General features: G+C 35.5%; 3 protein-coding genes across 6 annotated transcripts in view; 1 reads left to right on the top strand and 2 right to left on the bottom strand.

Annotated features, from left to right (window-relative positions):
• The window catches only part of LOC143911118 (lysosomal dipeptide transporter MFSD1-like), a 356,706-nt gene extending 352,328 nt beyond the window's left edge, over positions 1-4,378 (bottom strand). For 2 of the 3 annotated variants that reach the window (XM_077429868.1, XM_077429866.1), the window contains exons 1-7: positions 4,229-4,378; positions 1,609-1,784; positions 1,385-1,535; positions 1,178-1,303; positions 895-1,100; positions 582-792; positions 20-233 (exon numbers count right to left, since the gene is read on the bottom strand). In XM_077429868.1, coding sequence (XP_077285994.1) covers positions 20-233; positions 582-792; positions 895-1,100; positions 1,178-1,303; positions 1,385-1,535; positions 1,609-1,771 — 1,071 coding nt within the window. In that variant the 5' untranslated portion in view covers positions 1,772-1,784; positions 4,229-4,378. Of the gene's footprint in view, positions 1-19; positions 234-581; positions 793-894; positions 1,101-1,177; positions 1,304-1,384; positions 1,536-1,608; positions 1,785-1,878; positions 1,967-4,228 lie in introns of all 3 variants that reach the window. The other variant, XM_077429867.1, reaches the window with a different exon arrangement.
• Positions 4,379-10,407: 6,029 nt separating this feature from the next.
• On the top strand, positions 10,408-11,757 carry Catsup (zinc transporter catecholamines up). The gene has a single exon (XM_077429858.1). The coding sequence runs from the start codon at positions 10,639-10,641 to the stop codon at positions 11,755-11,757; it is 1,119 nt and encodes a 372-aa protein (XP_077285984.1). The 5' UTR covers positions 10,408-10,638.
• A 384-nt stretch (positions 11,758-12,141) lies between these two features.
• Ttc19 (tetratricopeptide repeat domain 19) lies at positions 12,142-14,036 on the bottom strand. Of its 2 annotated transcripts, none has more exons than XM_077429859.1 (6): positions 13,928-14,036; positions 13,528-13,820; positions 13,240-13,428; positions 13,009-13,163; positions 12,797-12,944; positions 12,142-12,531 (listed from the first exon to the last, which is right to left on the bottom strand). In XM_077429859.1, the coding sequence occupies exons 1-6, from the start codon at positions 14,001-14,003 to the stop codon at positions 12,286-12,288; spliced, it is 1,107 nt and encodes a 368-aa protein (XP_077285985.1). In that variant the 5' UTR covers positions 14,004-14,036; the 3' UTR covers positions 12,142-12,285. The 2 variants fall into 2 exon arrangements, with proteins under 2 accessions (XP_077285985.1, XP_077285986.1); XM_077429860.1 differs by having other exon boundaries at positions 13,898-13,999.
• Positions 14,037-17,049: the final 3,013 nt, after the last annotated feature.

Below are 17,049 nucleotides of genomic sequence, written 5' to 3'. Positions count from 1 at the left end.
TCTTCAACAAATAACCAACCATTCCTATATAAGGGCTCCAAAACGTGAATGCAAGCATTGAATGTGCGCCGATTGTGGTGCAAATGCTGATTATGACCCAATATAAATTTCTTCCTGTTTTATCAATCACAAAACCCAAAATGGGACTAGCAACAGCAGATAAAATATACACGATAGAATTCACTACATTTGCGCTTTGTGGATCATAATCAAACTTCCTTTCAAAGAATATCCTGTGAACAAATTTGTAATGAATTACATATATGTACATATTATATTTACACACACACTATGTATGTATATCAGTGGCGGCTCGTCCATATGGGCTACGGGGCTGCAGCCACCCCGGTATAGTACAAATGCATGCTATTTTTGTCGTTTACATAGGCTGCGGGCTGCAGCCCTCCCAGTATAGTACATATGCATGCTATTTTTGTTTTCATTCGATCACCGGTTTGGTTAACGAGCTACTACAGCCTGATTTATCTCTGCAGCCCCACCACTATGAATTTTCACGAGCCGCTACTGATGTATATATATAGTTTCTGTACACTAAAGTTCATTTTTCACAATTAACTTACTTTCCCAATGCAACAAATGGAAATATCGCTACATAATATGCGACACATATCACTGTGACAAGCCAAAAAACACCACTAAAATCTTTAATGACTGACAGTTTTACCGGTTCTTCAATATGTTCAGAGTTTTCCGTCAATTTTTTATCGGCTCTCTTGTCCATCCATGTTAGAATCAGTGCGCATATTAATGAAATACCACAAGTTATCGAAGCTGAAAATAAATGCACAGTATTTATCAATAACCGCTCTATAATCAATGTGGTTGTATGTATGTAATACAAAATATATATCCCTGTTGACTGAATGTTTATACCGAAGAAAAGTACTGTGCCCGTTCTGTGATACCCCACGGTAAAAGTAGAAACCCAATTATATAAAGGCTCCATGACGATAAAATTTATAGTACTTCCAACTCTCGCAAAGGACAGCTGCAATCCGAACACCATGTTGAGTTCTTTTCCTTTAAACCACCTGACTGCGTAATTATTTTGTGCGACGGCTAACGATTCGCCACCGATTCTAAAATATTCATGATCCATAAAGAAAATCTATCAATCGATTTACACAACAGGACAACACAACAGAACAAATCTAACCCGAATATAAATCGGCCTACTATCATAAGCCAAAATGCGTTTATATATCCTCCAAGAGCAAATAATACTGCTCCTATTAACAAAATCATCATGTATAAGAGAGTACCGAGTCTAATTCCAAAAACTCTGAAATTAAATCACAAATAAAGTTAATCAATTAATACATAATACACCAGCACTGTTTTTTTTTTTCATTTACTATTATACCTATCTATTAGAAATCCCCCAATGAAACATAATATGACATTGGGCCACGAGTAAATTGAATACAACAGGACGAATTGAGTCGTATTTATTTTCAAATCTTCCTTAAACTTATCTTGTAGTGCTCCGGGATTATCGTAACAAAAATAGGAACCTAAAAATGTTTTATATGTATATCAACTTGATACTTAAAAATCTTATGATGCATACAAACAAAGTTTACTTACCGAACCCTAATAAGCACATAAAAATGAGAGCAACGAATCTATAAACAGTGTGATTGGGGTTACAAAAAACTCTAGAGCAGCAACCACCTTCATCGTGTTCGTCTGATGAGTTTTGCTGTATATCGGGCCGCTGGTCATTTATGCCACTACTATTCGGTTCCATGTTTATTTTAATTCTGAAAGAAAGGAATCCAGCATTAATATATGCGTATTCATGTTTTTCAGTGGATGTTTCATTTATTTGGTAAGATTTTTTATGAATATATGTACATATGTGCAGTGGTGTCACCCTAATGGTTTCCCGTTGTTAAAAATCAAAAGTTATACAAATCTTGAAAATTGTTTTCGACGGTTACAACTGCAAAAAAGTCACAGTATATTACATGGCAGGTAAAGAGAAAATATTTTTTTTTCCGTTATGCACAAGCAAAATTAACTGTTTAATGTGTACAGTCTGCACTCGGAATTATCCTTTTTTGGTAATACAGTTTTTCCAAGCCTATTTCAACCGTTTGCAAATTAAATTCCACCTTTTGCATATGAAATTCACCCTTTTGCATATGAAATTCATCCTTTTGCAAATGAAATTAATACTTTTGCAAATGAAATTAATTCTTTTGTAAATGAAATTAACCCTTTTGCAAATGAAATTCATCCTTTTCAAAAATCGTATTAAAAAATAAAGACACCGAATTAAACAGTATGTGCTTTTTATGTATTTTAGTTTAAACTTATATTTATATTTGTACATACATACATACATATTTATTTAGAAGGTGCAAATATTATTTTTATTTTTCAATTTTTATTCAGTTAATCAAGTTAATACATAAATAATTCAGGAAATATGGTTCTTAAAAGTTAAAATTAAAATTATAATTATAATATAATAAAAATAATTTAAAATTATAATATAAAGCCATCGAGCTTGGAACGTCCAACATACTTTTAAAATAACCATATTTCCTGAATTATGTATGTATTAACTTGATTAAATGAATAAAAATTGAAAATAAAAAAATAAAAATAATATTTGCACTTTCTAAATAAATATGTATGTATGTATGTACAAATATAAATATAAGTTTAAACTAAAATACATAAAAAGCACATATTGTTTAATTCCGTTTCTTTATTTTTTAATACAATTTTTGTAAAGGATGAATTTCATTTGCAAAAGGGTTAATTTCATTTGCAAAAGAATTAATTTCATTTGCAAAAGTATTAATTTCATTTGCAAAAGGATGAATTTCATTTGCAAAAGGATGAATTTCATTTGCAAAAGGGTGAATTTCATTTGCAAAAGGATGAATTTCATTTGCAAAAGGATGAATTTCATTTGCAAAAGGGTGAATTTCATTTGCAAAAGGGTTAATAGGCTTGCAAAAACTGTAGTCAAAGAGAAGCTTGATAAAAAATAGTTGTCAATTTACACCATATAGTAATTAATATAATTCATAAATTATATATTATCTAAATATTTGAAATTAATCAAATTCATTAATTAATTTAAAATATTAATATTTTTGAGTATTTTATAGAAGTATATTTGCACGATTTTATGCTTTTATATATGGAATGATTTTATTTAGTTCATTTTACTTTAGTTTTGAGATTTTAAAATTTCAAGCTCTTTGGAAGACTGCAAACACTTACTTGAAGAGTGTCAAAATTTTAAATTAGTAATATAAAAATACATATAAAATATACTGAAAAAAAAATTGGAAACCCGTTGTTCCAAAATTGGCGTAATTGATGAAAAAATATAACAATTGGAAAAGTTGAATATGTTATTTAGATAGCAATAAACCACATGTATGCATAATTCACAATTCCGATAGCACTTTTACATAATAAATGAACTATGTATGTTAAGTGATAACGAAAACAGCTTTTATATTTGGGTTATCATGTAAAAACAATCTATAATATTGGAAAATGAGATTGTTTTTTGTCTAATACTTAATTTTATATGCATTAGCATTATTAAATAAATGGCTATCTAACCAAAACGATGTGTAATGCGATGAATCAGACAAAACTTTGTACTATGAAATAGTTTTCTATTAATAGTGTCATTTTACACAAAGAAAATACGTACTCTTAATGAACCATTTCCATCTCAAATGTAATGTAGGTATATTGTAAAATGCTTATCTGGCAATTATATTTGAAAGATATCTTTTCAATAAAACAATCACCAGAGAGATTATGAATCCTTGTAAAAAAAAAGCGTTGTATGTGCATTTTTATGATTATTATTAAAAAATTAGGTTGGCGCCTCTGCCTCGCATTATTCAAATATTATCTTTGTTATTTCACATGTGAAATACGTAAAAATTGAAAGTTGACTTTTATTCACCAATCGTGACAGATTTGTAGGTCAGTTGTGTTGACAACAATAGAGCAGAAGTTAAAATATTATATTATGTCTGGTACATAGATATAATGGGTAAAGACAGAAATGTGCGGTCACGGTGAAAATAAAACAGGAAATAATTATATTTAAAGTATCGATATGACACAGGTGTAGGTATTATTATTTTAAGACATGTAATGTGTATGTGCATAAATATAATGCTTGGTATTTTGCGACGAAAGATAACAATCCATAGCTCACTTCACGTGTTGAAATCAACGACCAGCCGATTCGACACTCTATATATTTAATATTGTATTATTATTCCAGTATCCGAAACGAACGAACGAACCAAACAGCAGAGCTAACGTCACTCGAATGACAGCTCAGACTTGTCATCAACATTTGTATAATATACATACTCACTCGTATGTTCACGTGCCATGTATACATCTACAATATCATACATATATTTTAACTCATAATTTGCCCCAGAGTGTTGTTTTTATTCCCTTTGCTTTATAATAGCCCATAAATATTCGATAGGTTGTAAGTCTAGTCATTTTAGTGATGAATATCTACTTTCTTTGTATTTTTTATTTGTAAAAAAAAATAGCCGTCCAAACTTAATAAAATGCTATTAAATTGTTTTGATGATATCAATCACTTATTTTAAATACAATAAATATCATTTTTGCTAATTGATAATTTGCAAAATCGGCCTGAAATTTGAAGTCGGTTGATGGTTGAAAGATGTTACTCAATAGAAGGCGGCGAAAATTTCCAAATTTTTTTCATAGTATACAGTCTTCACTGTGCCATTGAAAAAACGTAACACCCCCATGCCGTAATACGAAAAGCATCCCCTAATCATTTGGCCGCCCGGTTTTCAACTATTCTAGTAACATACTGATAACTGAAATGTTCGTTCGGCTTTCTCCAATTTATTCTATCGGAGTCGCCAAGATTAAACTTGCTCTCTTCAGTAAAGATTACATTCTCCCAATCATCTTCAGCCCAAATTTTGTGGAATTTTTCGCAAAAAAACCATTTTTTTCCATATAACTGCCGTTAAAAAGGGCTTAGGGTCACGAAAATGACCAGACAATAGTCCCGACTTACAACCTATCGAATATTTATGGGCTATTATGAAGCAAAGGGAATAAAAACAACACCCTGGGGCAAATTATGAGTTAAAAAAACTGTTGAAAATGTATGGTTTGAAGAAATTTCGGACGTCATACTAAAAAAAATCGTATTGTCCGTGCCGGCAGGTATCGATGCCGTCATAAAATGAAGGAGATTATTTAGTAATTATTATATTAGTATTTATTGTTGTCATATGTTCATTGCCTATGTATTTTAATTCATAGAAAAATATATACTGTACAATGCCCTAATTGTGCATGTTTTTTTAAAATTCGTATCTCGCCTTAATTTAAAAATATAAATAATCTTTTTTAATCGTAAAACATGTTAAATAGTTGAAATCAAATAATAAAACCAAAAAAACTCGTGTATAGCTTCATGTAATTAAAAAAATCGAAAACATCGAACAATTGAAAGTGATGTGATTTCTCTGCACGGTACTGTATGTATGTACATATTAGAATGACAACAATTTTACTATCGAGATTCCACTGTGATTTTCGATCGTGCTTGACATAATGGGAAACATTCGTCGTTCGAACGTAGTTTGTTATTTTATTATTATGTACATAGAACAGCGTTTCTCTACTTGGGTCCACATGACCCCCTTTGGAAGCCCACATCCTCTAAAGGGAGGCACAAACCAAAATTCTACTTTTGGGGAGGTATAAGGGCGGTTTCAGACTAGCGTATTTTTCTGCGCGTATATCGTCGTTTCGACATACGCGCTTACACGCGCGCTACATTTCGCGCTTCAAAAAACCGGGCTCGCGTACACGGGCTTATTCCAGCGTGTTCGCTCCAACCGGTAGTGGTGATTTAGTATCAACATGGATAATACGAGCTTATAAGCGCGTCTACGCTCGTACGAGTTGCGCGCATGGAAAACGACGCGCCTATACGCGTCTACAAGCACTTCAAAAAACGAAATTATACGCGCGTATAAAACGCTAGTCTGAAACCGCCCTTACGAGCTCTAGGAGAGGCACAGTCACAGTAAAATTATAATTTTTTATATTTAAATAATATCGAAAGAAGAGCTTAAATGTTTTATTTGTGATCAAACTGGATATACGTTTGCATTTCGAAAAATATACTAGCTTGTGCAACCGATGGGGCTGCTTCAATGGTTGACAAATATCGAGGATTTATCGCATATCTGAAGAAAGATGTGCCAAATTTTATTTTATTGTCACAAATCAATACACACTCGCCATTACAGATTTGCTCCAATGCGACGGGTGTACGTTAATGAAATACATAAACAATCAGAAATCTGAAATACAGTAATACATACATATACAATCAGAATATATAGAATATAACAATTAATCAGAAATAATAATCATAGTGACATCTATGGATTTCAGATTACTGTGTATAATTAATACAAATTATACACAGGCAGATTTTTGTGACAACAGGATTAGATTTTTTTTAATACCAATTTTCAGGAACCGTTTCAGCAATGATCAGATAAAATTGGCAAACTCTGATAGAGAAACGATCGATTTGGAGTCACAAAACCCCCAAATCTAACTAGCAGTGGCGAGGACACGAACCTATGACCTCAGTGATGCTAAATATATACGCTATCACTAAGCCAAACTGCTGGCTTTTAATTTAGATTTTTTAAATATATAGTATTTTATAAATTTCTCTAGTAACTAAATAAAATAATTCATCATCTATCGAATGACATAAACACGTGCGAAATGTTATGAATTACATTTTCAATTAATATGTATGTACATGTATTTAATATATAATAATACAATGACGATTTCATTATATTATATGTATGTAGATTAAGTTTGACGATTCAAACTAGACATTGCCACATTTTGTTAAAATTAGCACTAAAAATAAAAATAAAATATATTTTAAATAAAAACAATAAATTTCATTACATCAAATCCACCTCGAGATATATATATATATATATATATATATATATATATATATATATATATATATTTTTTTTTTTTATTTTATTTTATTTTAAAAAATCAATACCACAAAGACTTGACAGGTTGCCCCAAAGCGTCAATGTGATTTTAATACAAATAATAAAAATCATAAAAATTACAAAAAAAACATCATAAAAAAAATAATAAAAATCATAAATAAAAAAAAACATAAGAAAATAATAAAAATCATAAATAAAAAAAAAAACATCATAAAAAAATAATAAAAATCAAGTAAAAAATATGTACACAAAATAAAAACAAAGAAATAAGATTGAAAAATTTATATCGTGCTATTTAGGATGTGTTCCACCAACTCAACATAACTGGCATCGAATAGGTCCAAGTAATGTGCCAGTAAGTTAAGGAGTCGAACAGCTCTCGAGAGGGGGGAGTTCATGAGCACGTTTGATTTAGCCCTAATTGGTAAAAATATATCATGTTTTCTTAAAACTCTACGATTTTCCGGGGCCCAGAATTTTAGTTTCTCCAGGATAGTGGGATTGTGAATCTCTCCTCTAAGTAATTTTACGAAATGTTTCCCAAGAAATAAATCTCTTCTCTTTGCCAGGGAGTTGAAACCCAAAGATCCCAAGACAAAGGCACTAGGGAACAGATATGGATAAAATCCAAATGTCTTCAGATATAAAAATCTAAGGAATTTCCTTTGGACTCGTTCCAACATTAGAGAGTAACGAAGTTGATAGGGAGACCATATAATGGAGCCAAACTCGAGCACACTGCGAACTAATGTACAATATAAGAGACGAATGGCAGTGAGCCCTAGTTCGGACGAATTACGGATTACGAATCCAAGGATTTTTGTTGCCCTATCACAGATATTTTCAATGTGAATGTTGAAACTCCAACTATTTTCGAAGACTATTCCCAGATCAGATATAAATAATTCTCTCTGAAGAAGAGAATCATGAAATTTATACGGATATTTAATAGGAGAACGAGAACGAGAGTAAGAAATGACCCGACACTTTAGGATATTGAAGGGAAGTTTATTAACATTAGCCCATTCATAAATAGAATTCAAATCCTCTTGCAAATAAAGAGCGTCAGGTAGATCAATTATTCTCTTATAGATTTTTAAGTCATCCGCATATAATAAAAATTTAGAATGGTGAATAGAAGATTGAATATCGTTGATAAATATTAGGAATAATAAAGGGCCAAGATTTGATCCTTGGGGAATCCCAGAAGTGGCAACATACTCATAAGAAAAGCAACTCCCAAACTTAACGAATTGACGTCGATCCTGTAAATAAGAAATAAAAAGACCAACAAGATTATAAGTAAATCCAATAAAACTTAATTTACTAACCAAAATTTTATGATCAACTTTATCAAACGCCTTCTCAAAATCAGTATATATTACATCCATTTGATTATTACAATCCAAAGTGCTGGTCATTAGAGAAACATAACAAGTTGGTAATAGCTGATCTGGCCGGACGAAAGCCATGCTGCTGATCAATGAGCATACTTTGAAAGTGATTAAAAATGTATCTGTGTAATATTACCTCAAACATTTTGGCTGGCGCTGACAAGATAGTTATTGGTCTGTAGTTCCTTACACAAGATTTATCGTCCTTCTTATGAATAGGAGTTACTTTAGAGCATTTCCATAAATTGGGGAATGAAGAGTTCCTTAGAATTAAATTAAAAATGAATATATATATATATATATATATATATATATATATATATATATATATATATATATATACAGTGGCGGACTGGCCATACAAGCGTACATGCCCGATGGCATGTGGGCCCCACTATCCGTTAGAAAATATGGGCCCTCAGTAAAATTAAATAACTTTTTAACTATTTCACGTGTGTAAAATTTATATGATATTACACTTTGGGACCTAGAGTCTGGGTATTTCAATAAAACAAATTTCTTACGATATACACAAACAACTAATACCTGCTTTAACAGCCCAAGGATCGGTTAACTTTTTTTACAAGGCTCGAAATGTAAGTTTCAACATTTGCATAGGACTATTCATCATCAACCAGCGATTTAAATTTACTTCATACATACTTTCAAAATAGCATTTTATTATACTTCGACGATATAGTAAGATTTAAATACACAATTTTAAACAGTTTCCGAATATAAAATCTATTCCTAATCTAGACACATCCATGTATATAGAAACATAGGATAGGGGCCCCCTCCCCAAAATCCCGATTTTTGATTAACATTAATTGAAAATATGCATTTTTTGATTTCAGGGACGTAATTTAGGGGGGGGGGCATAGGGGGCACTCGCCCCCCTAAATTAAGGAATTGTGTGAATTTAGAAAATATTATGAATTTAATGATTAATGAGATACTATGGATCTATGACTGCTGCGTTTATTTCTTATGTATGTTACTTTTGGGTAACTAATAAAATAATCGCAGATATGTGCTTTGAAAAAAAAAGATTTTATTATTTTGAAGCAAGTATATTTTGGTTTTTAAGTGGTATGCTTTGGGTAACATTCTTAGAAATTGTTCATCCCATGGAGCGAATCGTTAGAAAGGTCCCCTTTACTTTTTTTTCTCAAAAACAGATGTATATCGTTTATTTTTCCGAAAGTTCGTATATTTTTTGATATAGTGATAAATTTTGTTGGTCGATTTTTATTAATCATGTGAAGATTTTTGGAAAAAAATTTTCGCCTGCGGCCCTTTTTTCGCTTTTTACATAATATTTTTTTATAATTCTTTTTCCAAAAATAAACTTATTTTTTCAAATTCAATTTGACCAATCTTTGCCTGCCCCCCCAAGAAAAAGCTGAAATGACGTCCCTGATTGTTTTCTACCGAAAGTAAAAGCCGCTTTTATGTCGCATTTTTTTATGATGCATTCTATTTACCTAGGAAAAGGGTTAAAACGAAATATACAATATAATTTATGGATCTATTTTGCTTTTGCCTAAATTTGTTTATTCCCATTTTTGAAAATTTTATTTATTTTTTGCTCTTGATTTTTAGCGTGATGGAAAGAAGAAAATTTTGTTATATGGGGGGGGGGGGGACAAATTTTTTTAACCCTGGGTGGGCCCCCTTTGACTCCTGGCATGCACTGATTTCAGTCCCAGTCCGCCACTGTATATATATATATATATATATATATATATATATATATTGTGCCGTATCAATACGACGTAAGCAATATTGCGCCGTATCGTCATGGCCTGTAATGTATAAGTAAGCCGATTTTGCCTTGCACTCGGCCAAAGTGCTGTAAACGTGACGTGACCGCGACGTGTAGGTAGATATGAATAGAATTGTAATAAAATGAGATATTTGAAACGGAGTCGTGCAGTACTGAAGCCGTGCAGTGCTGTTAAGTATGAACAGACCTTTATATGTAATTCATAGGATCGGATATTATGGTCGTTATAAAGAAGCGTGTGGTCTCGCTGTTGTGTCGTGTCGCTTTGCGAATCGCCCAGCGCCAAAGATGACACTTGACAGTTGACCGTTAGCCGCTGGTCGCTAGTCAGTCGTCACTCGTCGCTCGTCGATCGTTGACGTGGTCGAGCATGGCTTCTGCGGCTGCTCGATGGGGCCTCTTGTTTTTGTTGTTGGCGGGAGGCGCGCTCTCCCAGCATCATCATCATCACGACCATGACCACGACCACGACCACGGTCACCATGGACATGCACACGAACACGAACACGAACACGAAGAGCACGCACCCTCGTTCAAATACTCCCGAGCTGCGAACGAAGCCCACCTACAGGCCAAGTCGCAACAGCAACAGCAGCAGCAGCAGCAGCAGCAACCGCAACCGCAACCGCAACAACCCGCTCAGGCCGACTCCGAAATATGGTGGTACGCCATGGGGTCGACCCTCCTCATCAGCGCGGCGCCTTTTTGCATCCTCTATTTGGTTCCCGTGGACGGCTCGCCCGAGAAGAAACCGCTTCTCAAAGTGCTGCTGGCCTTCGCTTCCGGAGGCCTCCTCGGGGATGCTTTCCTCCATCTGATTCCGCACGCCATGGTGCCGCACGACGGTGACCATTCGCACTCGCACTCTCACGGCGAGGCGCATTCCCACTCGCACGACACCACCGTGGGCCTGTCCGTCCTCGCCGGCATCATCACGTTTCTGGTGGTGGAAAAGTTCGTCCGGATTTTGAGCGGAGGCCACGGCCACTCGCACGCCAAAGACGGCAAGAAGAAGCAGAAGGGAAAAACCGAGGAGATCAAAGTGGCCGGGTACTTGAATTTAGCGGCAGACTTCACTCACAACTTCACCGATGGACTCGCGATCGGCGCTTCGTACATCGCCGGAAATACGGTCGGCATCGTCACCACCGTCACCATTTTGCTGCACGAAGTGCCGCATGAAATCGGAGACTTTGCCATTCTCGTGCAGTCGGGTTGTTCTCGAAGAAAAGCGATGTACTTGCAGTTGCTGACGGCCGTCGGAGCCATCGCCGGGACCGCGTTTTCGCTATTTTTACAAGACAATTTTGACGCAGTGAGCACGTGGATTTTGCCTTTTACCGCTGGTGGTTTCATATACATAGCGACCGTGTCCGTTATTCCAGAGCTGCTCGAAGACTCCACCACTACGTATCTGCAGTCCGTGAAGGAGATCCTCGCACTGCTGACCGGAGTAGCCATGATGGTTTTAATAGCACAGTACGAGTAATATGAGACTCTCATCGTTCGAACTGCGCTTTCATTGTACGAATCTTTTATAAATTTTGAACACTCGAGTGTTATAACGTTAAATATTTTTTTAAATCTAATTAAGTTTACCAATATAAATGGAAAATTAACAGATGATGTGTAAGGTTTTTTGTTTCTTAACTTTTTGTACTAAAAACTGAAATACAAATGTTGTTATGAAGTCGTCATCGTATTGATCTCGAGCAGGTGCATAGCGAGATCCGTAATTCGAGTTTTCTAACTTTGGCTTTTTTTAGCCTCCCGAAAATTACATCTCGTTACAACCCTTAGTGCTCTCCCAACGTCGAGTCATACATGTAAGGGTCAAAATATCATATATGTACAATGAAACATTTGACTTGTTGTGAATATTTTATTTTACAAATATATTAATTTTTAAATACAGCATTGGTAAAGAGCCAGCATTATTTGTAATTAATGAGAGATTTACGAATGACCTATGTACAACTTTAAATGATTTGTCTAATTTAATTTCACCCAAGTACTCCTATTGTAATTTTAATACCTCCTTTACACAGTTTAATGCTTCTTTTTTTTGGTCGTCATTTTTTTGTTCCTTTCCTAATCGATATGCATATCCGCACGACTTTCTCGCCTTATCATAGAGCCCCCTCTTCATGTAGAGTCTTCCCAGGTTTATGTGTATCGTAGGAAGGTATGCCGTTTGTGATGTATCTTTACTAAACTTCAAAGCTCTTTTTAATAACTCTTCAGCTTCATCATACTTTTCCATCTGAGGGAACGTCAAATTTTGTTTTAAATAAGTCTCAAGTATAAATGCATTTCTGATTAATTTAACCAGTCAAGTGAGTATTTTACTTAGTTTAAAGATTATACATATATACGATAGTTCTTTGTATATGTATGTAATCAAAAATGTTTTTCTAACGATTTAATGTATGTACGTACAAAATTCTACATATACATACATGCGTATGTGTATAATAAAATGAAATATTCAGATACGTTTTAATATTTTGTATTCGCATACACAATACCTTTTCATTTGCAGAAGCCATGTCGTTCAACAGAACAATTATCTGATGAGGATTGTCTTCACAGAAATTGATTAATATATCGTGAGCTTCTGATAGAGCAACATACGATTCTCTGTATCGTTTTGCATCGTATAGGAAATGTCCATACCTGTGATGTTCAAAATTAAAACACATTTTAAATTGGAGTTAAATCAAATCTCACGGCTACTAACCAATCTTTAGCCAATCCCCTGAGTAAGACGACGTCTTTGGAAACTTTCGATTCGTTTTCTAAATGATTAAGACTCCATTGGAAGCCAATCTCAGCCTTTTCCAGATCGCCTTGTAAATGGCAAATGTGCGCTAACTTCAGACTAATATGAATATTCTGAAAAAGATTTTGGACATCAGTTGCAATTTATAACAACTAAACAGTAAAATATGAAATAAGATGAAACCAGTACACTCAAATCATTTTCGGCTATCCCCTTAGAAAATAGCCTCTGCATTACGTTTACAAATAATTTTTGGGCTTTATCTAGTTGACTGCGTTCCAGAGCGAGGTTTGCCATGACATCGTAAATGTACGTTATAGCCGTCTCGTTCATAGTCTGTTGTGCAAGGCGTAAGCATAAATGAAGCATTTGTTCCGCCTTAAATACAAAAATGTTTTTTTTTATTACATTAAATGAAACATGCGACATACGTGTATGTATATATTAGAACAAATAAAAAAAATCTAGGTTTCAAACCTTATTGTATTCCTCCTTTTGGATTAATAATATTGACCGTTTGATATTTAAAATTATTTCATCCTCGACATTTTCAGTTTTGCTGAAACCTAACCAGGTGAAGATTCCCGCAATCAAAATCTCGCCATTAAAATTTTTCGGGGGTTTCACTCGCTCGGGAAGATATTTGACACTGTTATAAAATAAATTCGTCCCGCAGATGGTTTTGCTGGCATACTTGACATGCTCAGTCTTCAAGGTTCTTTTAATTTGATTTGTTCCAAAGCGAAATATGACTCGTAGCATCATTTTACCTAGTTAGTAAATAGTTTACAAAATACGGTAACATCAGTTACCGTATTTTGTAAAGTTGCATTCCAAAATCTCTTACTAAATATGAAATAATGAAAAATCGGCTAACCTTCCGATGAAAGGTTATCTAACCTCAAATTTGACGTTTCGTAAGTGTTGCCATACAAGCGAATATAAACTCGCATGAAAAATGATCCATCAACACAACCGGTTCGGTGATTACTGGTCACAAAGTACTCGTCACTAAAATCTCTATAACGGAACATTTTGCAGCCGAAAAGTCCATAATACTAACGATAACTACCATACTGACGAGAATTTGAGTGTCAAATATTGTGTATTCGCGATTTTCGTGGCAAAAATTGTCTTTGTGACCACCGCAATGTGACGAATAGTCCAATTAACAAAACAACCAGATTGTTGTGTACAAAATGGTAAACGATCTCGCGCACGTCACTAAAACCTCGATCACGGAACATCTGGTACTCGAGTTCTTGTTAATAAAATATTCCGCGTGGATAGCTTTCGTTTGATGAAGTTTTTGTGTGCCAAATGTTCCGTGATCGAGACTTTAGTGACGTGCGCGAGATCGCTTTTTGCGGAATAATCCGAACCGTACAAAATGGATACAAAAAATTTATACAGTTTGACCTGTTTGATGATGTTGATGAACTGGTCAGTTTCATAGGATTCAGCACGAGTCTATTTGAATGAGATGAATGATTGCCAATTTGTTATTGTTCTTGTTTTTTTTTGTAAGACAAAAGCATTAGGGCAACCTATCAGGTCACATTGGTCATTATTTTATTATTATTATCAATTAATTTATATAATGTATTTATTGTAATAATAAATCGAATATAAATAGAAAAGATTTTCCAAATGTATTTTTTTTAACCCTTTAGACGCGAAGTGCGGATAAATCCGAATCACCGTGCACGGCTCTCAAGTGCGAGGTGCGGATTTATCCCACGCCTTATAAAAACAGCGGCTACAATTTTTTAAAAAACATAAAAATATTTTTTTTCTTTTCTCCCTCCTTTTATTAATTTTTTATTCAATTTTATTGAATTCTGAATGCAAATATAGATATGTAGGAATCTAGCACAACTTCTGCTATTACATCAAAACCAGCGATCTCATCATCGATCCTGCACAAACATGCATAACTCAAGGGCTCATCGCTCGATCGTAAAACGAACGAAACCCAACAGTGATGTCATCAGGATACCCTAACACGTGTCTGAAAAGTCATTAACGCGTGGAACATGCCCGTATTCTCAAACGAACGACGTCCTGGCACGCTGACCCCAGAGCTATAAACCACACGTGTGCCGAGCACGCGCCTCGAAAATAGGTCAACACGTGTCCTGGAAATGAAGACAAAGCATCTGCGTGCGGCACGCTCCAACCCAGAACGTATATAAAGCGACGCAACAGCTCCCAACACCAGAGTGAACCTCTAGAGTTCAACCAGATCACTTCTCCGAAGCTCAACCTCTTCGTACATACAATAACCATTGTAACAATTGAACAAAAATAAACGATCCTCTTTCAAACTCAACTGAGTTTCCATAGGCCGGGAAACGGTCGAAACCTTTAATCCGTCCTATAGATGAAACAGAGAATAACTATACACATATAAAAAATTGCAATTATATATTCAACTTTAATTTTTTTATGGATAATTGACACATTGCATGACTTTTCATGAAATTTAATAGCGCATCAGTGGCGGCTCGTCTATATGGGCTGCGGGGCCACAGCTCTCCCAGTATAGTACAAATGCATGCTATTTTTGCCGTCCATACGACCTAAACACTGACTACATTGACAAACACGTACACAAACTTGCCGTGAACTACTTCAAGTCTCTCGGCAAGATAGACAACCCCCTGATCAACCCCCTCAGTGAGACCGAACTCACGTTTGATCAAAGGCCCATCGACATTTTGAAGACGGGTATAGGATAAAATTAGCATTCAGTTAAATTAATCAGAACAAATCACCACCAAACGGTCCCAAACCTGCTAACCACCCACTAACACACTAACCCCGACAGTATCCCACAGATGATGCACTAATTTTGCTTAGTGTTCTAGCCTGACAAACGTTCAACGAGCGAGCAGCCGCCAGCCCGCACTACAATATCGATCTTATATAACTCGATAGATAGATAAGTCAAGGGAGTGTCACTACCCGAGAAAACTATCGATAAAACGCAGTCACAACTACTGTCCATATGGGCTGCAGGACTGCAGACCTCCTAGTATAGTACATATGCATGCTATTTTTGTCTGCATTTGATCACCGGTATGGTCAACGAGCTAATACAACCCGATTAATCTCTGCAGCCCCCCTTCTATGAATTCTCACGAGCCGACACTGTAGCGCACCTAAAGGGTTAAGAAAAATAAACGAGTATACTACGCAAATACAAATCAGCAAACAATGTGGAGGCTGTTGTGGGAATCTCGTCACCATCAAGACATTTACTGCGACGCAGAATACATTCCCAAAACCAGTCGAAGCACACCTGCAGCCATTAAACTAAACTCAAGCGAAACGGTGCCAAAACCTTCTAGAAAGCTCCACCCCTACCAGTAGAGCGGAAACAAACCAGTCGAAGCACACCTGCAGCCATTAAACTAAACTCAAGCGGAACGGTGCCAATCGTTCCAGAAAAGTCTACCCCATCGACAAAAACACATTCCTCGCATACGCATCAACAACAGCCAGCAACCAGAAACACTATAAAAGGAGGTACAGCCCAAACAACGCCAGTCGACCCACAGCAGCAAGCGTCGACACACAGCAGCAGACCAGTCGACATCCAGCTCCTGACCTGCCACCACTACACTACGCGGACTTGGAAGATCAACCAGCCGAACGAGCCAGCAACACACTGCCGTATCCAGAGACCTTCCGAACATAGCCGAACGAACGAGCCAGCAACACACTGCCGCATCCAGAGACCTTCTGAACATAGCCGAACAACGAGCCAGCAACACACTGCCGCATCCAGAGACCTTCTGAACATAGCCGAACGCCGAGCCAGCAACACACTGCCGCATCCAGAGACCTTCTAAACATAGCCGAACGCCAAGCCAGCGACACTCTACCATATCCAGAGACCGCTGAACGACAGACTTTTGCCCACATATTCTAATACCTTTGTACAATATTTAGGCAAACAATAAAACTTTATTAAAACAAGCACAACAGTGTTTC

Source organism: Arctopsyche grandis, chromosome 4 (assembly GCF_051622035.1).
Source record: "Arctopsyche grandis isolate Sample6627 chromosome 4, ASM5162203v2, whole genome shotgun sequence".
NCBI lineage: Eukaryota > Metazoa > Arthropoda > Insecta > Trichoptera > Hydropsychidae > Arctopsyche > Arctopsyche grandis.
The sequence above is the reverse complement of the archived record's forward strand: the minus strand, read 5'-3'. Positions and strand labels throughout refer to the sequence as shown.

What these genes read in the sequence shown, in the direction of transcription:
- Catsup (XM_077429858.1), top strand. Translation starts at nt 10,639, where the DNA reads ATGGCTTCTGCGGCTGCTCGATGGGGCCTCTTGTTTTTGTTGTTGGCG.
- Ttc19 (XM_077429859.1), bottom strand. Translation starts at nt 14,003, where the DNA reads ATGCGAGTTTATATTCGCTTGTATGGCAACACTTACGAAACGTCAAAT. An exon ending in AAAAGGAGGAATACAATAAG is followed by an intron (nt 13,429 to 13,527) that starts GTTTGAAACCTA and finishes TTTGTATTTAAG; the next exon opens with GCGGAACAAATGCTTCATTT. An exon ending in TAGCCGAAAATGATTTGAGT is followed by an intron (nt 13,164 to 13,239) that starts GTACTGGTTTCA and finishes AATCTTTTTCAG; the next exon opens with AATATTCATATTAGTCTGAA.